At 38.0% G+C, this 26,094-nt stretch overlaps 1 protein-coding gene across 4 annotated transcripts; it reads left to right on the forward strand.

The window, feature by feature from the left end:
* The first annotated feature begins 12,285 nt into the window (after positions 1 to 12,285).
* Positions 12,286 to 20,602, forward strand: LOC134794808 (U8-agatoxin-Ao1a-like). Of its 4 annotated transcripts, none has more exons than XM_063766600.1 (3): positions 12,286 to 12,397; positions 15,947 to 16,025; positions 19,514 to 20,602. In XM_063766600.1, exons 1-3 carry the CDS (start codon positions 12,313 to 12,315, stop codon positions 19,674 to 19,676), a joined length of 327 nt encoding a protein of 108 aa, XP_063622670.1. In that variant the 5' UTR covers positions 12,286 to 12,312; the 3' UTR covers positions 19,677 to 20,602. The 4 variants fall into 4 exon arrangements, with proteins under 4 accessions (XP_063622670.1, XP_063622672.1, XP_063622671.1 ...); XM_063766602.1 differs by having other exon boundaries at positions 19,541 to 20,602; XM_063766601.1 differs by having other exon boundaries at positions 12,305 to 12,397; positions 15,950 to 16,025.
* The last annotated feature ends 5,492 nt before the right edge of the window (positions 20,603 to 26,094 follow it).

The following is a 26,094-nucleotide window of genomic DNA, read 5'->3' on the forward strand; positions in this document are numbered from 1 at the left end:
ATGTGTAGTGGTTATGGGACAGAGTTGAGTTCCTGTACAGATCATTTTAAGTAAGATCAAAATGAGTAAGTGCGGCTGTGGGGAAAGTGTGGCTGGCCTTCACATTTAAGGATGACTCACGCTAGACCGGGCCGGACCTTCCAGCACTCCGTTTTCTATGAAAAGCACCACGTGATCACCGATCAGCCGCCATAGAAAATGACGTGTCGGACGGCTCAGCACGGGCCCGGGTCGGTCTAGCGTGAGTCATCCTTTATCCCGCAGCCACATCGTTCCGTATTGACCTTATTACTTAAAAAATCTTTAAAAAACGTAAAAGCAATTTTTTTGACATAGGTACCTACTTACCTAACACAGATTTACAACGTCCAAACTTCATCTGCTGATATTTACGTTCTTATTTTTATGTTATATTGCTTCTCAATAAATACAAAACCAAATGCCTAAAAGGGCCGAATCATTTAGAATCGGAAAGCCCCTAAAGGGAATTCGAGATTAAGAAACCAATAAGAATGGCCGCCTTCATCTTTTTCCTATTGTTTCCCCAAAGGTCTCTTGACTCTCTTGTTATTGAAATAGCGAGAGGGTGTCATTGTCATTTCATTTACTGGGCTTGTGGTTTATGCAAACTTGTGAGAAAAACAATTGGACTTCAAATACCCGTTTTAAGCACTTACCTACACTAAATAAATGTAATAAAAATAAAACACTTTAAACTCTCGCGTTTTGTACACATATTTAATTACACAAACGGGTCTACCGAGATATAATTTCATTGTTTTTACCTTTAATTCCGACGTTTCAGCTGAGTTGCACCAGCTGTGGTCACGGAAAGACACCGGTGTGGTCTTTCCGTGACCACAGCTGGTGCAACTCAGCTGAAACGTCGGAATTAAAGGTAAAAACAATGAAATTATATCGCGGTAGACCCGTTTGTGTAATTAAATATAATAAAAATAAAGTAAAATACCCACCTATGGAAAGTCCTCCAAGTCTGTCCCCTGTGTGGAAGGGTGTCCATGAGGCTGGCTACACTCCCCGGTGGATGGCGATGCTCATCTTTTGGCCTAGGAATAAGCCAGCCCTAGGGCCACCCGATCTGCGAACACACTAAACTTATGTAGGGCTACACCAGCAACCATTTGTGCTTTTCCAAGTTGGTTTTTTGACGCACATCACATCAAAAGACGCAAACTGATCATGGTTCGCGTCCTTTGTAGTTACAAAACCACTGTAAATAAGATTTCCGCACAAAATAACTGAGCGCTTAATGGCGTTAATTCATTAACCCGTTACTGGTCTGAATTAGCTATGAATCGTTTGTCTTTATCTGTTATTTTGACTTATGTAGGTATTTGTAAGAAAGGGATAAAACTTAGTTTACTAAATCGGGCCCGTAAAGTTTTAGGAAGGGTTAAGTGTTACCCCCTTATATAGGGTTAAGTGTTTTTTGTTGTTAGTGGTGATTCCATCATTACGCAGTGGTGAATAATTTATATAATTGCCCACAGTTTCACACTTTATTTTGCCTATTGGCATACAAAAACATTGAACTTGGTACTAAAATCAAACTATCTCTTATTAATGTATCATACTAAGGTATAATTTACGCTCAGCATCTACGAGTGAATATCTGATAATATGCACGATAATTCGTTTAAATTGTTTTATTTCATGAATACCTATCGCAGTACCCCAGACAGGCAAGACAATTCCAGAGGATTCCAAGAGGTTACGTTATTTTTTTTATCGTTTTTAGGGTTCCGTACCCAAAGGGTAAAACGGGACCCTATTACTAAGACTCCGCTGTCCGTCCGTCCGTCTGTCACCAGGCTGTATCTCACGAACCGTGATAGCTAGGCAGTTGAAATGTTCACAGATGATGTATTTTTGTTGCCGCTATAACAACAAATACTAAAAACAGAATAAAATAAAGATTTAAGTGGGGCTCCCATACAACAAACGTGATTTTTGACCGAAGTTAAGCAACGTCGGGCGGGGTCAGTACTTTTTTTTTTGCCGTTTTTTGCATTATGGTACGGAACCCTTCGTGCGCGAGTCCGACTCGCACTTGCCCGGTTTTTTATACCGACCACAACATTGCGTCAAAGTTACGCAGATAAATACTTAGTAACACAATACCGTTATTAATAAAAATCCCTTTTCTTGTATGTACCTACCTCATCATTTTCACGTCAACAAATTATCCTAATAAGTTATCCTGGAATGCCCCTAGACATTCACGGTAATTATGTGTTCAATTTGTTACCGTCTCGCGAGCAGCCACGCTTCGCTGGTATTCCGATCAATTATTTGTACAGATTTAGTGCATAATAATTTTCCTTCGTATTTTCACGGAAACGTACGAGTGTCTTGCTATTTCAGTCAGTCTCGGTACAAAAAGTACTAAGGTTGATTGAAGTAGGTAGCATGACAAATACGAACGTTTCCGAGAAAATACGAAGGAAAGCAATTATGCACTACATCTGTAGCTATTTTACGGACCGCCAGTATAGCGTAATAGATTATTTATGGCCTGACGTTTCGAACGTAACGTCACGTTCCAAACGTCAGGCCATAAATAAACGTAAGTTTTACGCGATTAAGTCCCGTGTTTGTTATATAAGGAGGTATGAGTGAAAATCGTGTTAGCTTAAATCAAAAATCTTTATTTCAATATTTTCGGTTTCAGTAAAAAAAATCATACAAAAACGATTTAAAAATAACTGCTGTCAACGTTTCCCTATAAATTTTCCGATAAAGTCGTGCACGGTATAAAATAATCTACTTATTTTAAATACAGGCAATATCTCTATCACTAGCTAAATCTAGCACAATGTTTGCACCCGATGCTATACAATACAAAACGGGAGTGATCACACAACTGTATCTAACGGAATTTTTACATATGTATGTATGTATATGTTCAATAGCAAACGAGAGGTAAACTATAGTAGGTACAAGGTCGATTGAAGGCTACGTAAAGTCAATAACACCTACCATATCGCCCAGTAGATGGAGCATAATTGTTAGGGTGGTTCACGTTTGTATGGGAAAAATTCAAACTCAAGTTAGAAGAAGTGGCACCCCCTCATTTTGTTACACTTGTTATGTTGACAAAATACCCCAAGTTTTGTAATCTTATCTCAACTACAAGGGGGTGCTACAACACTTTGAAATTTTTCAAAGTTGTATGATATCCAAAAAAAAAAGTATTTATTATTCAGAATTTTATTTAAGTATCTGGTTTCACACTATTTGCACATGTGATTTATAAGTTTTTAAGTAGAAAAACATTTTTATTTCTATTTTTTATAATTTTTCAAAAGTAAGATTTTTTTTTTTTTAGATTTTTATGTAAGTAGTGGTTTTCACATTATTTGAAAGTGTGATTTAAAAGTTATTAAGTAAAAAACAAATTTTTATTTCTAGTTTTTATGATTTGTTTAGGCGAAATTCAAAATATCTTACTTTTGAAAAATTATAAAAAATAGAAATAAAAATGTTTTTCTACTTAAAAACTTATAAATCACATGTGCAAATAGTGTGAAACCAGATACTTAAATAAAATTCTGAATAATAAAAACTTTTTTTTTGGATTTCATACAACTTTGAAAAATTTCAAATTGTTGTAGCACCCCCTTGTAGTTGAGATAAAATTACGAAACTTGGTGTATTTTATCAGCATAATAAGTGTAACAAAATAAGGGGGTGCCCCGTAGGACAATAAAAAAAAATGTTTTTTGAACCACCCTAATAATTGTACCTACGACTGGATGCCACCATCAGTATGCTTCTCCATGTAATGTACTAGACTCTCACCACGATTACTGTGCACTAACTTAGCAGTAAGAATATCCGTATAAGATCCATACTTGACGTAGCATTTGGCATGGAAACTTAACGCGGTTGCACTCTACTAACGTATTAACGTTCAATTGCATATGACGTACACCGTATAGCAGTTTATATAATAATTATTAGAGATTAATAGAGTCTGTTCGGAAAGATAAGTCGTGGAATGTACTGGGGCCCCATACAATCCACGACTCTTCTCTTTGCGCACATATTCTATTCGTATATAGAGTAGTCGTGGCCAGTATGTAGGTTTTTGAGTTAGAGTAGGTATATATATGATAGGTAATAAACCTTATTTATTGCATGGGCAAAATACACTAATAAGTTTATTGACATCTTTTTCTTTATACAATAAAGTCCAATCATTCATTGAGTACTTAAGGGTGTGTTTATGAATGGTGACGCGAGTCCTCGAATATGAGTCACATAAACAGACCGAATAGTAGGTATCCTACGATAAATAGCACAAACAAAGCTAGTATAAGGGGCAAACTCTTAAAGTTTGGCTAGTTTTTTTTGGAGAATTGTTTTAAGACGTACAACCCAAATATGATGAGTTATGCCTGAATGCCTGAACTGTTCCGTGTGTGCTTCATCATACAAGATCTATTAAAGATAATCTATGGTTAAAACACTTAAACTAATGAATAGGTAGGTATGTAAGCCGTTTAGCGTTATGTTTTCATTAACCGGATGAACAATTTATTTTATTACTTTTTAAGTCCCTAAAGTCCAGTAAAATACAAAATACAATGACATACCTACCACAAAGCTCTGTACCTATATGCAGTACCGTCTTTACCATAAGGGCACATGGGGCCCGTGCCCAGGGCCGCCATCCTCAGGGGGCCCCGAAGGACAGACAGTAACAGTATATTTGATTACCCATAATACATAGAAGATCATAGTAGAAAATAGTAAGTTTAATTAGCTTGCTTTACTTTCCAAAAGGCCCCAAATTCTTATGTGCCCAGGGGGCCCCCAGTTTAAGACGGCCCTGCCTATATGATACTATATGTTATAGTTTATATTGTTCCATTGGAGTCCACCAGGAGTCCAATGATTGGGCTCGTGTTATACCATATGCCAAATAATTAACACCAGTAACGAAAAAATTTTATCGTAAAGGGCACGGTGTCTTCATTAACTGATGAGGTAATAAAAATTCCTGCAACATATCAAAAATAGCAGAATAAGGGATGACTCACGCTAGACCGGCCTGCGCCCGGGCCGAGGCGTCCGACATATCATTTTCTATGACGGTTGATCGGTGATCACGTGTTGCTTTTCATAGAAAAGGAAGCGCTGGAAGCTCCGGCCCTGCCCCGGCCCGGTCTAGCGTGAGTCATCCTTTAATATAAGGGGCATCTGCAATGCCTCATTCCCTCATTATTTACAGATCAATTTAGAGCAATTAATTTGTTCTAAATTCACAACTTATCTCCATAATTTAGGAGTATAAAACTTTCTGGAATGCCACAAATCCCGCAAAGTTCAAGCCACCCTGAAAGCCCGGACTTTGGACAAGTCACGACAGATTTCAATTTAACTTCGTATGAAGGTATAAACAGGGACAGGAAAATATACAAAATACAAAGAAATTCAATTAATCAAAACGAAGCATACTCATCATGATTGCATACCGCTATTAATTTTGCTTGATGTATTTTAGCTTTATGAAAAAATTGGACACGCCCGGCTGAAGTACAATGAAAGCAATCAAGTACAGTTCGAACGCGAGTTTTGATATACGCGATATATTACTATAATCGTCTTTATAATGTTCTCTCTCCCCGGTACGCACAAGGTCAAATATTATTGTACTAATTACACTATTGTATTCGTTAAATGCTTATAATTTTGCAACTAATAGCAACAAGAAAACCTGTATATACGTACTTAATTAAAATTATGTCTTACACGCCGGTCTATTGCGCGCTCATGTATAAAAGGGTTAAAATATAACCCTTTATGTACCTACCTACAATCAGTCCTCGCAATACGCAACCACATTTGTATACAGAACGTACCTAAAAAAATACAGCCAAGAGCAAAGAAGACATGTTATTTTGTATGAATTTGTTAAATAATGAATCAAATAACTCAATTCAATTTGCGAGTTCATAGAAAGCAATTTAATATGAGTAATTGAGCAGAATAACAGCTTATTGGAATTGATTCAAATCGACACAGTCAATAAATAAATCATGTTTCGGTACACGAACCAATAAATAAATTAATTGGTTCGTGTCAGTATATTTCATAATCCACATAGTTCCCTCATAACTTAAGATAATAGCAAGTACTTATGACATGTTCAGTTCAATTTTCTACTCGTACTCGTATAACTTAAAATATATCAAGTCTGTTATTTTATAAAATAATAAATATTATAGGAACATTCTTACACAAATTGACTAAGTCCCACGGTAAGCTCAAAAAAGCTTGTGTTGTGGGTACTCAGACAACGATATAAATATATAATATACAAATACTTAAATACCGTAAAACGGGGTGAAAAGACACGATTTTCAACTTCAAGGACGATTTTCGCCAATAATCCAAATGATAAAAGTAATAATTTTGATATCATTTTTTGAGTCTTGGTTAGTTCTTCAATTTTGCATTTGTGAAATAAATTTTTACCTACCCAATTCAGAGAAAATCAAAGAAAACTACCTGTTTTCTCCATATCCTTAAAACGGGGTCGATAGACACAAGAAAGGGGTGAATAGAAATATTAAGTTTTAGCTGTCATAGGCATCGAATTTGGTCATTATTATGTGGATACTCTATTGGCAAATGGTATATATATCTGTTAAACAGCTATTTGACACAAACTTATTTTTTCGTGTCTTTTAACCCCCAAGGCGTGTCTTTACACCCCTTTGTTGTATCTAATCACCCCCTATGGCGTAACTGTTCACCCCATATGCGTGTCCACTGACCCCTTTATCACGTAAATTTGCTTGTTATTGGTTTTTTGCAAAAAAATGCTTTATTATAGAGAAAATTAGTGATATTATATATTATTTAGGTACTACAGATACTATATTACCAGGTTAGCTAACTTTCACTTAGTTAATGTCAAAACATTTACCGCTAGAACAAAGTTCAGACAGGCTTCATTTCTTACCTCGGCGAGACCTTACTTTAGAGTCAAAAAAATCTAACTTTTAGGCAGTTTGATTAAGTTCTTTTGGTATCAATGTAGAGAATAAATAGTCTACTTTATACGTATTCCAAAAAATCTAATTTTAGAGATGTACGTTTTTAAATATAACAACTTGAAAGAAAAAGTTCAAAATTTCTCTATTCACCCCGCGATTTCTGTTCACCCCGTTTTACGGTACATAGAAAACATCCATGACTCAGGAACGAATATCTGTGTTCTGTGTTCATCACACAAACAAAGCCCTTACCGGGATTCGAACCCAGGACCATCGGCTTCATAGGCAGGGTCACTACCCACTAGGCCAGACCGGTCGTCAATCGGTCGTCGGTCGGTTTATTGTAAAGAATAAAAGAATTGGGGACATGTCTATTCTATTTCAATAACCCTAAGTAAAATAATCACGAAGATTGGACGAATACCAGCCTAAAGAGCAGGCGGGCTTCAGGAGCGGTTTTAGTACAGTCGATCATATTTTCACAGTAAGGCAAGTGATACAAAAGTCACTTGAGTACAATATACCACTTTACCTTGCCTTCGTGGATTATGAGAAGGCGTTCGATACGGTGGAGCATTGGGCAGTTTTTGACTCCTTAAAACGTTGCCGAATAGACTACAGATACATCCAGCTGTTGAAAAACCTTTACCGCTCAGCGACAATGACAGTGCAAATTCAAGGCTCCAAAACCTCAATACCACTCGGAAGAGGAGTGCGTCAAGGTGACGTAATATCTCCAAAACTTTTCACAAATGCACTAGAAGATGTATTTAAACACTGTAACTGGGACGGCAGAGGTATCAAGATAGATGGAGAGTACTTAAACCACCTACGCTTTGCTGACGACATTGTTTTACTCGCAGAGACACCTGAAGATCTCGAACACATGCTCAATGATCTAAGCCAGGCATCGATGCGAGTTGGTCTAAAAATGAATATGGAGAAAACAAAGTGGATGAGCACCGCTGAAAAGGCAACCATTTCATTGGAAGGCAAAACGATGGAGAGAGTAAGCGATTACGTATATTTGGGCCAGAAAATAACGCTTGACGGTAACCCCTTGGATGCCGAAATTAGTAGGCGCATTCAATTGGGTTGGGGCGCATTTGGAAAGCTAGGCGATGTTTTCAAGTCCAAAATCCCACAGTCACTGAAAACCAGGGTCTACAACCAATGCGTCCTCCCAGTGATGACTTACGCATGCGAGACATGGACGTTGACCGTCGGAAGGGTGCGCCAGCTAAAAGTGGCACAGAGAGCCATGGAGCGCGCGATGCTCGGGATCTCCCTGCGAGACAGAATTCGGAATGAGGACATTCGTCAACGCACGAGAGTTACCGACATCGCCAAAAGAATTGCGCAACTGAAGTGGGAATGGGCCGGCCATATCTGCCGCAGGGATGACGACCGATGGGGCCAGCGAGTACTGTTCTGGAGACCTCGACTGGGAAGCCGGAGGGACGGAAAACCACAAGCCAGATGGTCGGACGACATTAGAAAGACGGCAGGGCCGACCTGGCATAGAACCGCCGCATACAGAACAACATGGAAATCCATGAAAGAGGCATATGTTCAGCAGTGGACGCAAATATGCTGAGAGAGAAGTAAAATAATGTATGGTCCCTTGAAGGGTTATTGCAGCGCAATGCATTCTCAAGTTTGTCGCTCGACAAAAGCCTTATCTCTTGTCCAAGCGGATCGATGCGACGAAATAGGAGTGACGAGCCTTGTCCCAATCAAAATACCACTTGTCCTATTGGAGTCCACCAGGAGTCCAATGATTGGACTCGTGTCATTGAAGCCTAGAGCGTCGATCGGCAGTATAACCAGTCGAACGGTAGCTGTGTAATCAAGCCGGTCCCGTGAGCAGCGGGAACAATGATGGACTTAATGAAAACCGATGTCGGTTTGTGCCGGTGTGAATGGGCCTTATGTCTACAGTGGACACGGACGTTAGCAACATATCTGTGTGGTAGTCTGCTTTGTGTTATCGTGATCTAAAAACTTCATTCTTAAAGGATGTCACGAACGGAGTGCATTGAAACTTACCGAAATAACTTAACACTAGTTACAGATACGGGTCTCTATTGTTTCCCAAATAGTTTTAAGTCATAATGTATTGTTTGTCCGAATTTTCGTTAGTCATAATTGGCTTTCTCAGAAACGCGTAACTTTTCAGGATTGCCATAAAACAAACCTAACCTAACCTATCTATAGAATAACCTTACAAGCTGAAAAGTTAACGGTTTCAGTTTTATGACTAACGATAATATGACAAACAATACATAATGATTTAAAACTGTATGGGAAACAAAGGGGTCTACAGATACACTTTCTGAAGAACTTACTTTACTTTACTTTTAAGTTATTTCGCATTTACTGCACTGTGACGTGGTGGGCAAAGTTATGTTAAAGGACAAAGATTTATACTTTTACGGTACATATTAGAAAACTGGAGCACTATTCAGATTTGTCAATTTGTTACGGTTATGAACTAGTTTTGATACGGCCTTGTCGATCGTCTTGGTGATTTGTACAATCTAATTGTTCTATACATAGAGACATTTCTATTTTTGTAAAAATTAGACATTTTTGACGTATACTCTGATTTAATTTTGATGCTGACTGTACAGCTGAATCACCGTGTGTAATACACATAGGGGGCTATTCATAAATTACGTCATTTCAAATTTGGGGGGGGGGGGGTCTGGACATCGGATGACGGTAGCATGAAGTAGGAGGAAATGGGGTCATTTGATGCATGATTTTTGGATGATTATAGGGGGGGGGGTCCAAAATCGTCAAAAATCGATGACGTAATTTATGGACAGCCCCTAGGTATAGTATACAGTAGAAGTAGATAAGTGTGTCGGAGCTGGCAGCTTAATTGCAGCATTCAGAGAGCAACCAGTAAATTTATGACGGCCTACGGACGTGCTTTGTTTCCGTTGTTTACCAAATTAATTTCTACCTGTACAAACAACACTCCTAACTGTACATCGATGGACCTTATTCCAAAAGGCATAAGGTCCACCAATGTACAGTTAACACTGTTAACAGTATGGGCGATGGTACCTGACACGTGTGAAAAATGGGTATGATAACAACACGTCTGTGTGATACATGGCGCGGTGGAAGGGTTTATGGAAAAGATATCCATTGTTCTTTTAAACCATTTAACGTCAATCCCGATACATTGTTTCGGTACAAACGAATTTTAAAGGCGTGTTGCTATGAGCGGTGAATTTCCAGTGAATAATTTTTATTTCGGATACAAGGGTGGAAAGTAAATCAGTTCTTACTCTGTATCTTTAGGTAAAAGAAGTAAACAAATAATTTGTACATTTTCGGCTAGTTATAATATTTATTGATTAGTTAGCCAACCAAATACAAAACCACCTGGATCTGTCACTGAATGACCTGACTTTAATCTGCATTGAACGCGTATTATAATATTGATGAAATCGGATTACCCTTATACACTTTAAATTTTTTATACAATACATATATCTCAGGCTACCCACGACAAAAACAAACAATAACAACAAAATAAAGTCAAATTATAATAATTAAATTATTGTTAAGCTCCACGCGTCTATTTGTTCAATTGTATAATCAAGATAACGTTCCTTGAAATAAATAATCTTTAATTACTTCGACCAACTTTAATTAAGTACTTCGGTTGGATTACTCGCACCGACGTGAAATCGCGAATGGATCAATCGGGACTCAACTCGACTCAAATACTCGGAACTATGAAGTTATAACGAGTTTGTAGATAAAAGTTACGGAAGACATCGATACCTTTTGAGCAAATTGTTATTGGTGAAAAGTTTTGAATAATGCAGGAGTGTTTACAATAATAATGATTTCCCTAAGGGCACAAACACATTATAGAACCGCGGTGCGATATCGATAGCTTACTTTTGAGTATACAACATAACATGAATACTCCTTATTGCACACCTCAAAAATTAAATAAACAGTACAAGTTACAAATCTTAATGGTAGAGGTAAAACAACAGGCGGTCGTTTTGCAAAAAGCAATCTCTTCCAGAGAACCAGCCTTTGGGTAGCGGAAACTATTTCAAGATTTTTTTAAGTCACACTGTTATTGGTAACAAGCTATCAATAATGACAAATATACACTTACAGACAAAGCTGGGGGTGATAACTAGATAATGAAAAAGCTTCGATAACTTTACCTATTGAGTATGTCGATACAGGATCTCCCTACCTACCATTAAATTGTGCACCCGCAATTCCAATGTTTGATAATGAAACGACGCGAATCAACGTTATGTCGCTCTACGTGCACCGTCTAAAATACCTAACAAATTTTACCCGATGCCTCGGCCTCGACACGCTTGCAATTCCACCGCTAATTTCACAAAGGTTCGACGTGCAGCAAAAGCAACGTGTATACAAAGTTGCGTTGTCCCGATTCAATAACGGCGCCTTTGTTTGTCATAATTTAATCTCGATAAGGCTGTTAATATTGAATTAATACCACAATTTGATCAGTGACGATCTAATTCAATCAATGTATTTATTTACATTGACGTTAACTATTGAATGAGGGTTTACGCGATCGAGACTTTCACTAGATGGCAGCACCGTGACGAGAGGTCTTTTTGACAGCTGCTGTCAAAATCCACCAATAAATAAAACATGGTTAAACATGATCGATGGATTATGATTGCTAGACCTCTCGCCACGGTGCTGTCATCTAGTAAAAAACTCGATCGCGGAAACCCTCATTACTTCATCCATTTTTCGTAAAGTTAATTCTGTTATATTAAGGATCAGTTGCACCAACCACATTTGACAGACTGATCAACGTCACTCAGCAGTGAACTATGAAAGTTCCCATACAATAAATTTTAACGGTGACGGGGGGGTTTTGGTGCAACTGACACTAAGAGACGTAAAGCCAGTAAATTAGGAGATCCCGTATAAATTCAATAGTGTCAGATAATGTAAACAAATGTGACAGATTATCTGTCATATAACCTTCTTTACGGAGGTAGTTTTTACTGAAATATTAATCATTAACATGTATTTTAAGTTAAAATTAAATACTTAAGTTTATAAACTGTTGTCCATAAGAAGATCATGATTCATGGTATTCCATAAAAAGTGTGAGATTACTAAGATTAACTGGTTTGTTTTCATTCTTTGTTTTCACTCTTGAACTCAACTTTAGTTACACCTGCCTACGTTGGCTCAAGTGTACCGGATTTAACGTGAAAATTTTGTTACAGGCTAGCGCTTGAGCGGCAGCATGCCGCGCGCCGGCGCACTCTTGCTGGCGTTAGCGGCGCTCCTGCTCGTCGCTGAGTGGACGCACGCCTCATACATCGATCCTGGTAATTTCATCTCTGTCATCTTAGTCGTATAATCTTGACAGGATAGTCGTGGTCATCGAAATTGTCGGGACCTTCCATGGAGAGCCGACACCGACTATATGACTGGCTGACTCAAGTAGCACCTACACACTTGGAGTAAAAGACTTTTGAAATTAAATAGGTAATAAGTAAGTATAAAGCAAAAATTCCATTTTTGGTACAAGCTTTTATCGCTGAACGCTGACTGTACTTTTCTTTCTACATGCAACTAATACTCATCGGGACAATTCTAACAGAAGTAGTTGCAAGTTATATTTTGCTAGATTTTTATAATGTCATCCTAAGGTTTTAGAGTTAGGCCAAGAAAAATCTGCGGAGGTTTTGACAGCACACGCAGTGCCAGTGTTATTTATACGTCATAATTTCATAGAAGTTTAACGTATAAAATAACACCTGCACTGCGTGTGTTGTCAAAATCGCTGCAGACTTATCCTGGTTTAACTCTAATTGTATTCAATTTCAAAGTGCCGTACTCGAAAGGGTTACATATCAGAATACCGAAAATCGATTTACCTAATGTTGAATCACCTATGCTCGTTTCACCTATTTTTTTAAATACCTAATGATCAATTAACCTAAGCTCATAACACCTAATGAACGAATTACCTATTGCACGTTTCACCTACAATTGGTTTACCTAAGCTCAAAATACCTATGCTCGATTTATCTAAAGTTGAAACACCTAATACTCGAAATACCTAAAGCTAATATACCTAATACACGAAACACCTAATGTTGATATACCTAATGCACGAAATACCGAAACTCGGTATACCTAATGATCGAATTGCCTAAAGTTAACATACCTACTGCACGAATTACCTAAAGTCGGTATACCTAATGATCGAATTACCTAAAGTTAACATACCTAATGAACGAAATACCTAAATTCGATACACCTAATGCACGAAATACCTGAAGTCGATGCACTTAATGAACGAAATATGTACCTAAAATCAAAAATATAATTATTGTTTAGTAGAATATTATTAGGACATGGTATACATTTTTTAGCCAAATCATTCAATTGGCTTACTATTTTTTATTATAATATAAGGTCTAGTCATTTGCCAGAGTCGAGATAGGTGCGACGACGAGCAAAGCGAGGAGGAGCGTGTTAGGTTAACTGCGACCAAACAGTGCCAAAACCGACTTTTATTTCATCGTCATGATGTTAACTTACAAAAATTAAGTTTTGATAAGATAAGATAACTAATTTTGTATTAGACTTACGAAATCATTCTACTACCTAAAAAGTAGAGTTTCAAAAAGTGTATTCTTAAGTTGTTATCCAAACAAACAGTTTCTACTGTAAGGTTGGGAAATCATACGATTTATTAGGTGGAGTTGGTTGCCACTTGGATCATTCCGCAAAATGATATGAATTTTGTACTAGGTATATAGACTTTAGGTATTCCGTGCATTAGGCATATCGACATTAGGTAATTCGTTCAGGAAGTATATCAACTTTAGGTATTTCGTGCGATAGGTTTAACAGTTTTAGGTATTTCGTCCATTAGGTAAATCAAGTTTAGGTACATCGTTTATTAGGTATATCAGCTTTAGGTGTATCGTCCATTAGGTATATCAGCTATAGGTGATTCGTTCATTAGGTATAATAGCTTTAGGTGAAACGTGCAGTAGGTAAAACGTGCATTAGGTATATCGTGCATTAGGTGTTTCGTCCATTAGGTTATTTGAGCTTAGGTATTATAAACTTAGGTCAGTCAATGTTTAGGTAAAATGATCGATAGGTCATTTAAAAATAGGTGAATCAAGCATAGGTGATTCAACATTAGGTAAATCAGTTTTCGGTATTCTGATATGTAACCCTCGAAAGAAATATTCATTTCATAACTCAAAAGCACTTGCCTTGCGTTGTAATAAAGAACAGTTATGAGAGAGTAACTTTGTAAAAGGATATTACATTTCAAAGTGTCTAAGTTATTGCAAACTTAATGTAATGTCATAAAATTTTTACAATTTCTCACAAGATAGATGACGTTTATTATCATAAGAATCTGCAAGGTAGGATATAACCCACAGTAGCCTGCCCGATTCGAATTTTAAGATACGTCAATTAATAGATCTAGAAACGATATGGATTAGATGTGTCAGTGTCAAAAGTGACGTTTTTGTTTGGAGAAGAGTCGCCGTATAGTCAGCTCTATTGAAAATGGTGTCGCTGCGCACTTGCGCCTTGCGCCAAAGTGCGTCGAACAGCAGCTATTTTGATGCCGACGCTCGGGAGTTGCTAGTGTGTTGTCTCTCTTACCGGCTAGCACGAGTAACGTTCTTGAGCGCGATTCCATACATCTTGCGCGACATCAAGTATGAATTTGCGTGCGAGAACGCAACTCATGCATGCTAGGAGGTCTGATATTTATTGTATTTGTTTGTTGCTTGCATTAAATATTACTGCAGAAATTAACCATTGAGTGGCTCTTTCCGCGGTAATTTTTTTTTTAGTTTAGCCCTTATACCCCTATCATCATTATTGGGAGAGGGTGTTGTGGGCCTTTGAGTGACACTTCGACCAAGCTGCGATCTATTGTGACGGCCCTTTAAAGTTCACTACTAATGCCCGTTGAATCCAGGAAATTCCAGATTCTTTGGGCCGTAATGCTCTGTACCTCATAGAGTTCCAGTATATGTCGCCCTAGGTAGGTAGTTCTTTTGGACATTAGTGGTCCGCAGGAGCAGAGAATGTGCATAGCAATCTCCTCTGACTCCTGGCAGAACCTGCATGTCGCATCTTGTTTTTTCCCTATTTGGAACATGTGTTTATTCAACTTGCAGTGTCCAGTCAAAATTCTAGTCACCGCACAAGTTTTGTGTCTTTTGAGCCCTAGAAGCTCCTTAGCAGTTTTGCTGTTGAACCCTTTGATCAGAGCTTTCGAGTGTTCTTGTCCTTTGACGAACTTCCACCAATCGATTGCTCTCGTACCCCTATACCATACAGCCAAAAATGTTTTTCTAAAACTGTCCAGTCGTCATTCCTGACACATTGGGGAGCTTAAATATTTTTCATCGAGAATCTGTAAAACTAGACGTGAAGTTGATAGTGTCTCAGCTACTACGTCTGCATCGAATAAAAACTATCTTATGCTTCGAGCAACACCGGCTTCCAACATGTCGGAAGGGAGGAGCCCAAGCGATATCATACCGTACAAATCAATCTGACATGTTTTGCGGCGGGAAACGTGCACACGGTCGCACTTTTCACTCACTACATATAAAATCCAATCTGTAATGATGACACAAATGCATAGAAAATGACTGAATGAATCTTGCAAACCTCGATCTCTTTTTGTGTACGAATGAGTCACTGTCACTACATGCATGGCAGAGGGGATATAGTACGAATGCCGTCCCTTCCCGGTGTTGCTTGAAGATCCTATGTCCTTCCGCGTGACTCAAACTATCCCCATACTTTTAATCTAAATAGACTAATAGTTATACTTTCGCATTTATAATATTAATAGCAATAATAATTTTATCTTGCCCTAGGAGACGAGGACGTGGAGATCAGCGTTCCCGACTACGGCGAGGACCCGGCAGACTTGCAGCTGTTGCAGGATGTTGGGAAGTAAGTTTATTTCTCTACCGCGATAGGAGTAGGGTAGACCAAGGCAAATCGGATCAGACTTAAAAATCTGTTAATATTTAGAATATGTCTTATGACTGGCGTCGCAGGCTGAGAGGAGAGTTGTACGGTGTGGTGGTGTGCTCAACCGATTTTTCATCTTGATCCGATTCGCCCTGTGGTTCGATTCATCTCGGTCTACCCTACGGATCGAACAAATCTGATGACCTGGAAGCCGGTTTGAACTAACATTCCGGTATCAAGATGACGTCATTTAATTATGTTGTTATAATTCGTGCATGCATTATGCTCGTACTTTTTAGTACCTAGATGTATTGGCGCGAGCGAGGCGCACGGGCAAATGATAAACAACAAAATGATATTATTTTGATATCAGAACATAGGTTCTATTGGCCTCGGATCTGCTGTTGTAGACGTAATATCAGGTGTGTTCCGTAATCCCTCACGTCACTTGCACCATCCCACTAACCCGGGGTTAACCCCTTAAATTCCGTCAAATTGTTCTGGTAACCAAGGTAACTCCAGGTTTAACCGGTTAACCCCGGGTTAGTAAGTGGTGCTAGTGGCCCTAATAAATATAAAACGTAGGTTATCTACCACAATCTTTGTGTATGTGGCGTCTCCCCACGGAGGCCAATTCTAACCTGCACTTGAAATCAAAATGTTATATTGACATCTCATTTAGTTATCTCATTCTCACTCACTCACTCATCGTGTGTATTCTGCTCGTTGGTACAGTCGCCATTACATATATATCGGAGCGGCCGAGGTGTTCAAAAATATCTGAACACGCACTCTAACGCCTTGACAATAGGGATGTTTCCTGTACTTAAAATAAATTATTTCAAACCGTGCACGAAATAAAACACCAGATAATTATTAGAAAAACATAGATAGCAGCTATTTTTAAACACAATTTGTATTTAATAATTCGCATTGAAATATAAAAAGTAGGTGAGTTTACCGTGACGTCACTATATCTGTTTTCATATAAATTCCATACAAAAAAATCGTTTTGACAGTTCTAAAAAAGAAGCTGATTTGACTAGTAGGAATGTAGCCTATACCTCTATACCTATACCTCTATAGCCTATACCTCTATAGGCTACATTCCTCTCGTCTCGGCTCGTGATAAAATATTTGTGAGCACCTTGACCGCTTTGATATATCTGATGGCGATTGGTATATACTTGTTCGTACATGTATTGGGGTATATGTGCGAGTGAGACGCACGGACGAATGAGAACGAAATGGCATCATTTATATAATATTAACATTTTGATGTCAAATTTATGTTTGAATTGGCCTTACGATTCAATACTTTACCTATTCTTGGCGACTTTACTATATAGGGCAAACCTTGGCTTATTGGTGATACTTGGTAATTCGGTGATACTCCGTTATAATCTTACACAGTTCTCACCATGAGGAAATGCGAGCTATAAAATCATTGGCAGCTGACAGTTTTGATGCTTGCAATCGGGTTGGCAGCGATTTAATTGCTTACATTTCAGCATTGTAAGCTCTGCGAAAGATAACAACCCATTATCACCGAATTACCAAGTATCACCGATAAGCCAAGGTTTGCCCTACTCGTAGGTGTACAAGATGTAGTGCATAATGATTATATTTTCCATTGTATTTTCACGGAAACTTACGAACGTGTTTTGCTATTTAAGTCAATCTCGGTACAAAAAGTACATTGACTGTTCTATTCAGTCAATGTATGTGTCGGCGGCCGATCGTAAGATCAGGCAGATCGTAATGTTTCTGTGTAATGTTTTGGCGATAGTCACATTAAACCAATATATAGGTAGGATAGGTTCACTAGGTTGCTTCATATGCCCTAAGGGCAAACTGCCCAGAAATAGGAGGCCCGCGTAGCGGGGCTCCGTCGACTCTGGGAACGAGTCAAAGATTTTCACGTTTCACGATATGCCTAGGAATTTCACGATATGACTGATCTTACGATCGGCCGCCGACATATGCATGTGCGTATTTGTCATGTAGTAGTTCTAGCATGACAAATACGCACGTTTCCGACAAAATTCGATGGAAATCAATTATGCACAAGGTGCAGTCACCTCACGGGATTGTTATGCCATTAGGGATCTTGACTGGAAACTGGAAATTCGATAGCGTAAGTATTGAACATCCAATTTAACTAGGACCCTAAATGGCGCAACAATCGCGGATTGTGATGGTACTTGCATAGACAAGGGCAAAGATATGAATGCTATAATAAAAAACAGCACATGTATTTTTATTGCTATAATCCTTGGGTATTTAATAAATAAATACTATTTATGGCATATCGATAACTTTGTCCTTGACCGTGCAAATACAATCAGTCAATAACTCGTAGTATCTGTAGTTTTGACTCACATCGGACAAAGTCGATAAGGATTATCGGCTTAAGCTTTAATTCCCTAGTCGCGCCGATTTTTATCATACCTATTGTTTTCTTTTTCGTTAGATTTCGATAAAATATACCCACCTAAGGTATAGAGTTCCCGATTCTGTGGGCGCAGCATGGTTCCATTTTATCGCTTGTCACTATGCCCGTCGCTTTCGCACTTACATACTTGTTAGAACGTGACAGGTATGGTGACAAGCGATAAAAATGCGACCTCCTAGTACAAAAGCATCCTCTGAATTACTAAAACGTAATTCAACGTATTTCTATAATTCAACGGTAATGTACAGTCAGCAATATTATTCGCTTAGCACCTTTGCATACAAACTTCTATGTACCTTTTCTATACAGCTGACTGTACCTACATATAATTTTATTTGTCCCAAATTGACGTACAAATGACACGTTAACGGTTCTATGCATAAAGTTTGTGCCATTAGATATTCGTTAAAACGCATAATGCAAAAAATGTGCAGGACAAAGCCGTGTGAACGCAGCCTTAGAATTCCCAAAACCAAAAACTTATCTTTTTTTCCTTGTAAGCATTTTCTTGTGGCTGGAGTATCCACGTGATCAAGCACCGGTTTATAATACCAGGGTCTTAAAACAGACACTATCATTAACTTATCAATATCACGTTGCCACGCCTGTCACACCTATTCATACTCTTCGAGTTATAATACTAGTGTAACAGTGACATTGAAATATAGTACCTACCTTAGAATTTAATATAGATGCGCTATTCTCGTCTATACCTATCATCGTGACCGGCATTTTCTAACAAATAACATGTAAGTGTGAGATTGACGCATGAGACACAAGACAATTAAATTAGAAACAACATACAGTACACAACAATCTAGAATTCTAGACATATCGACATGAGAAAGACAAGTCCGGTTACGTCGAACGACATTGAAAGACAACACAAAAATATATTATTTGTCCCAGAAATATGCCCAAAGTAGGTATTATGTGAGCGTCACTATTACACATAGGTATTGTAAATTATTCTTACGCACAAACTTAGTTTAGTATCGGATGGTGATTTCAGACGTTCGTCGCTGATCTACGTTTTCAGGAGAGCCTGCATCCGGCGCGGCGGGAACTGCGACCACCGGCCCGGAGACTGCTGCCACTCCTCCTCCTGCCGCTGCAACCTCTGGGGCTCCAACTGCCGCTGCCAGCGCATGGGCCTCTTCCAGAAATGGGGGTGAGGGCTCCATCCAACCACGGCTCCCTTGAAGCGGCGGCCAGCTCCTGCCAGCCGACTTGCCCGCCGCTCCATCGGACGCGACAACTCTTGCGTTAACACACGGACATATTGCGTTCTCGGCTTTCTCGTTTCACGTTCTATCATTTCAAACTAGAATTCGAATCGAAAACAGGGACCTACAGTTTAGTTTGGAAATATTTTTGGACCTTGTATACAAAATTTAGCTTTTTGGACTTCCGTTAGTTCTGTTCTGTTTGTAGTCTTTATGGTTTGTCTGATTGAGTCGGGTGTCCGCTTACGTGGTTGGGCAATCACCCAGCCTTATTGCCCAATCAGTACGCTCGACGCTAGCTCGGCCAATCAGATGTTAGCAGCGCGCCCGGCCGCCGCGCAGCTGGCCGTTATATTTCAGTTCATTTTCGTTTTGCCAGCAGTGCGGACGCGCCGCGCGCGCTTCAACATTCTTCTTACAATGTATGTATGTAGAGTTAACTAAGCTAAACGTAGAAATCTAAAGCAGTAGCTACTAAAATTGGTGGTAAACTTATGTCAATAGGAAGTAGCGAATACAAAATAGAAAAAAAATGTAACATTAATGTTTTAGAATTTTAAGAGACTATCGATAAAACTTGGTGAAAGACGCTATATTAAGCCTTTATATGAAACAGCGCCACTTGTATTAGCGATTGGCAACTTAGACTTTTAACAATATGAATGTGTCATAATATAATTATTCATATTAAAAATACGAATCTTGGTGTACTGTTTACTCTCGGACAGGGGGTACTCGGTATTGCAGCCTAGTAGACAATTCTGTACGTAGCTTCTTATATGGTACGTTCCTGATTATGGAATATGATAATTGTATTATTACTACCATTGGAATATGGAAAATGATAAATTATATTAATAAATGTTTATGGACGACTGTCGCATTTTCATTTCATATAAATCCAAAAGGTAATTCACAAGAAGTATAAAAGGGTAGGTACGAAAACATATTGTCTATTTTATTACTGTTAAATTTCAAGTCCTACTTAACGTTGCTACAGATAAAAGCCTTTCTGGCAGTTAGATTCGCAGTACAACGGTTGTCATTTCGCTGCCCCAATATTACCGGGTTCTATGTTACATTTTCAAGATAGTTGAAATTCGACTTAATGTCACTATGACAATGTTCAAATTTCAGTTCGATAAAAGTGAAACATAGAACTCTGTAATATTGGGGCAGCGATTTCTCTCTGTTAACTTTGTTGATTAAATTCCGAAATCAGCCATGGACATCCTAACTTCTGCCTCATGGTAAGTGACAATAGGCTTGACCACAATAGAGATAATATTGTAGTTATCCCAAAACAAAAGCAAGTCTAAAATAAAACAAAAATTATTGCCTAAGCAAGCCCCTATCAAAACATCCTCTGATCATCATCATCATATAACTATAACAACATCAATCATTATATCATTATATAACTTGAGATCCTCATGGCTGTCGACCGGCGACAATAAAGCGACTAGCGAGCGACATTATCTTCACGCAACAAGCTAGATGTAGATAAACGTCTGAAACTTTTTCTTCAAGGTATCAGCTAAGAGTATAATTTGATAGATTCTCAATCGGCAGGAAATTATATCTACGGAGAGTGCAAGGACACATGGGTAGTAATTTACTAGAAAAATACTACTATCGATCACGATAGACACCACTACTGAGTTGCATGCATTATATTACAACAGCCATAATACCCCTAGAACTGAATTATTGTAGAAATTTTTAATTAAAACAATACACAGGTCGTAAACATGGATGCTACTATGTGCGCCATCGTGTGGTGATCACGAGTTATTTCATAATTATGTACGTACAGTTATTTTATATGTATGCTCTCCTTTATTTCACATTCGAGGTGTTGAGAAAGAGTCACAGCTGACGTTCACGAGGCTTCATGACAAAACTCTCCGAAGAAGCAGGTTTGTGGCCCATAAAATAGAGTATTGGCCAGCAAATATAAAAAAAACACTCATCGCTTCTTACTTATCGCCAACCGGCCAAATACATAAAGGAACTCAAGAAAGATCATTAACAACTCCCTAAATGTTGAACTTTGCAGAAAGTTACGGTACGCTTCATCACTCATTCCTAATCCTTCAGCATAAATCATTTCCTTTTAAACGCACTTATTAAATTCCAAAGTTGGAAGAAGATCTCTGACGCCTAATTTCCAGTTCAGAAGAAAGGGTCTGGCTTGAGATTCTATTACAAATTTTAAGTTATGTAATCTACTAAATATTCACCGTAATACCTAATGTGGAAAAACCACTGCTAGCTAAGCGGATAAGTATGCCGCCTCCAGACCGGAGATTGTGGTCATTAATTTAGGAGGAATATAAAGAAAATATTTTATGAAAAAAAATTTTTTCCAGAAACTTATTGGAACCTCGGCTAGTAGGTCCAGGTACCAATAAGTTTATCGAAAATTATATACGAAACATAATTCGATAGATTTGCTCTTACTTATAACTGAAATCAGGGTAACCTAAAATTTCTGAATCCTTAGAACACATTACCTGGCTGGCATAGTTATATTAAATTAACAAAAAAAATACTTTAAAATCATTGTACTCTGGTGTAATCAAAGTTAAGTCACCTGACAAACTCAAACAAGGTTTGCAGAAAAACACCAAATAGGATTAGTTTAGGTCTACCCAAGTTATACCACAAGGGCGACAAACGGACCACTAAAGGTCCAGTCACGTAGCGTCTCCTAATAAAGGAAAAGAAATGTGACAGCGGACGAATACCACTGATTATCAATGGTAGACTATGTATTCGTATATATGTATCTTGCGAGGCCCCTTCAACGCTAGGGATGACAGAAATTACTTAGCTTACTGGCCACATTTTACACCAACAGTAGGACTAAGCTGGTCGGCTCTTTATTATTTGTCACTATGCCTGTCACGTTCTTACGAATATGTAAGTGCGAAAGTGACACATGGCGTGACAGGTGATAAAAATGCGACCATGATGGGCAGTTTGCAAATAACTATAAAAACGTATAAAACCCTAGAGAAATAAGTAAGCTAAGAAAGATCACTCCATACAAAGCTATTCTTATTTGATAATAATAAGTTTTATGGCAGATATTTTCATTCTTATTGTATTAAATAAATTTTCGCAGAATTCGCTTAAAACTTATCAAATGGGTTTTTGTTTATAAGTTTTTTAATTTCTCTACAGGGTGGCCAAAAAATAAGTGCATTCCCGTTGCCAGGGAGTTTTTGGGATTATATTGAGCAACTTTTACTATGGGACCAACTTTGAAATCGCCAAAAAAAAATATTTTCCCATAGAAAATAGACCAGCCAATGTATGAAACAGCCAAAAATTTTTTTCGTGATATCGGTGTTGGTCCCGTAGTAAAAGTTGCTCAGTATAATCCCAAAACCTCCCTAGCAACGGGAATGCACTATTTTTTGGCCATCCTGTATAATAAAACTGTTTACTGCCTTACAAAACCGATAGGTAATCGATATAAAAATCTACCCAGACGAATACACATTCTAAATATGTGATGTAACCAAGCGTGTCTCCCGCTCCGCTGCCTCACTCAACGTGGACCCACGTTACCTACGTTACCCGAATGCCAAATGCACCTAAGCATGATCCAACCGAAATTTTAACATAGGTAGCTTTAGCGACGAACCACGGACATTTTCACTTAAAAGTGTACCATTTAGTTTTTTTTTGAAAATCCATCAACTTTTGGGTTATTTCTACTTAAGGAGTCCACTGATTAACAGTCCGCCGGACAGTATCGGCCTGTCAGTTGTTCGGAACTGTCAAAATTTTGTTCTAACTGACAGGCCGATACCGTCCGGCGGACTGTTAATCAGTGGGCCCCTTAAGAATCACGAGGAATATCGATTTAAAAAAAAAGTCCGAAAAAAATTACACTTTTGTAACGCATTTTCACATACATTTTGTATGGACCATTACAAAACTGACACCCAAAATTTGTATGAAAAACTGGGGACACTTTTTTCTTTGTCTCATGCAATAGTACTCGTGATTCTGAGTCTAAATAACCCAGGAGTTGATGGTTTTTCGAAACAAAGTAAATGGTACCATTTTTTCTGAAAACCCCCACCTACAAGTTACAATCTGTTGGCTTGAGAGTTTGCGAATGGTGGTATTACTGCCCTTTAGGTCAAGCAACCGGTGGCTAAGTATTTCAGTCAGATTAAAACGGCGGTTTCTCACAAAAAGTAACATAATGTTTACTATGATGATGCAGTTGTTGCCGTCCTAGATAGGTACAGTTATACCATCATATATATCGGAGCAGGCAAGGTGTTCACAATATCTGAACACGCACTCTAACGCTCTGAAAATATAGGCGTGTTCAGATATTTCTGAGCGTATTAGCCGCTACGATATATCCGATTATCCGATGGCGACAGTACGAGTAGGTACACACAAACATCACTAGGCATGAAAAAATTTAAATAAGCGGAGCGGCCTCATCGACCGTTAATAGTAGATTGTACAACAAGGGCATAAAGTAACACATTTTTACCCGAGGCAATTTTTAGAGCACCGTACAAAACTTTGTTCACGGTGCTCTTATGGGATCACTTCGGTCTTGCAAATCGGTTAAATGCGTTTTTCTCAAAGACCGTTTGGTGTAGGTACCTAAAATTTGGAACAGTTATGGCAAGTACCATCACTAACACTATGAATAAGTCAAAACTGCTTATTTCTTATTTAAGGGGGAAATTTAGGGGGTCGAGAGGGGTAGGCTGAATTTTTTTTTATTTGTAAGAATCGTGTGGGGTACCATTAGAAAGCTTGCAAAAAATTGAGTCGACGGACTGATTTTGACTTCATTTTAGAGTGCAATAGTTTCGATAAAAAATGCATTTAAAGTTGCAAGTTTTCATACAAAAAATTTCACCTCTGTCCTGGCGATTTTCGCGAAAACTATAGCTAACAAGCAGCTGACCAGTCAATATCCAACTAATACAAGCATGGAGACGGCGGGAAAATTATCAGGTTAACTCTATCTTTATTAGTTTTTAACTCGGTATACCTAATGATCGAATTGCCTAAAGTTAACATACCTACTGCACGAATTACCTAAAGTCGGTATACCTAATGATCGAATTACCTAAAGTTAACATACCTAATGAACGAAATACCTAAATTCGATACACCTAATGCACGAAATACCTGAAGTCGATGCACTTAATGAACGAAATATGTACCTAAAATCAAAAATATAATTATTGTTTAGTAGAATATTATTAGGACATGGTATACATTTTTTAGCCAAATCATTCAATTGGCTTACTATTTTTTATTATAATATAAGGTCTAGTCATTTGCCAGAGTCGAGATAGGTGCGACGACGAGCAAAGCGAGGAGGAGCGTGTTAGGTTAACTGCGACCAAACAGTGCCAAAACCGACTTTTATTTCATCGTCATGATGTTAACTTACAAAAATTAAGTTTTGATAAGATAAGATAACTAATTTTGTATTAGACTTACGAAATCATTCTACTACCTAAAAAGTAGAGTTTCAAAAAGTGTATTCTTAAGTTGTTATCCAAACAAACAGTTTCTACTGTAAGGTTGGGAAATCATACGATTTATTAGGTGGAGTTGGTTGCCACTTGGATCATTCCGCAAAATGATATGAATTTTGTACTAGGTATATAGACTTTAGGTATTCCGTGCATTAGGCATATCGACATTAGGTAATTCGTTCAGGAAGTATATCAACTTTAGGTATTTCGTGCGATAGGTTTAACAGTTTTAGGTATTTCGTCCATTAGGTAAATCAAGTTTAGGTACATCGTTTATTAGGTATATCAGCTTTAGGTGTATCGTCCATTAGGTATATCAGCTATAGGTGATTCGTTCATTAGGTATAATAGCTTTAGGTGAAACGTGCAGTAGGTAAAACGTGCATTAGGTATATCGTGCATTAGGTGTTTCGTCCATTAGGTTATTTGAGCTTAGGTATTATAAACTTAGGTCAGTCAATGTTTAGGTAAAATGATCGATAGGTCATTTAAAAATAGGTGAATCAAGCATAGGTGATTCAACATTAGGTAAATCAGTTTTCGGTATTCTGATATGTAACCCTCGAAAGAAATATTCATTTCATAACTCAAAAGCACTTGCCTTGCGTTGTAATAAAGAACAGTTATGAGAGAGTAACTTTGTAAAAGGATATTACATTTCAAAGTGTCTAAGTTATTGCAAACTTAATGTAATGTCATAAAATTTTTACAATTTCTCACAAGATAGATGACGTTTATTATCATAAGAGTCTGCAAGGTAGGATATAACCCACAGTAGCCTGCCCGATTCGAATTTTAAGATACGTCAATTAATAGATCTAGAAACGATA

This window comes from Cydia splendana, chromosome 11 (assembly GCF_910591565.1).
Source record: "Cydia splendana chromosome 11, ilCydSple1.2, whole genome shotgun sequence".
NCBI classification, from domain to species: domain Eukaryota; kingdom Metazoa; phylum Arthropoda; class Insecta; order Lepidoptera; family Tortricidae; genus Cydia; species Cydia splendana.

What these genes read in the sequence shown, in the direction of transcription:
- LOC134794808 (XM_063766600.1), top strand. Translation starts at nt 12,313, where the DNA reads ATGCCGCGCGCCGGCGCACTCTTGCTGGCGTTAGCGGCGCTCCTGCTC. An exon ending in CGCCTCATACATCGATCCTG is followed by an intron (nt 12,398 to 15,946) that starts GTAATTTCATCT and finishes ATCTTGCCCTAG; the next exon opens with GAGACGAGGACGTGGAGATC. An exon ending in CTGTTGCAGGATGTTGGGAA is followed by an intron (nt 16,026 to 19,513) that starts GTAAGTTTATTT and finishes TGGTGATTTCAG; the next exon opens with ACGTTCGTCGCTGATCTACG.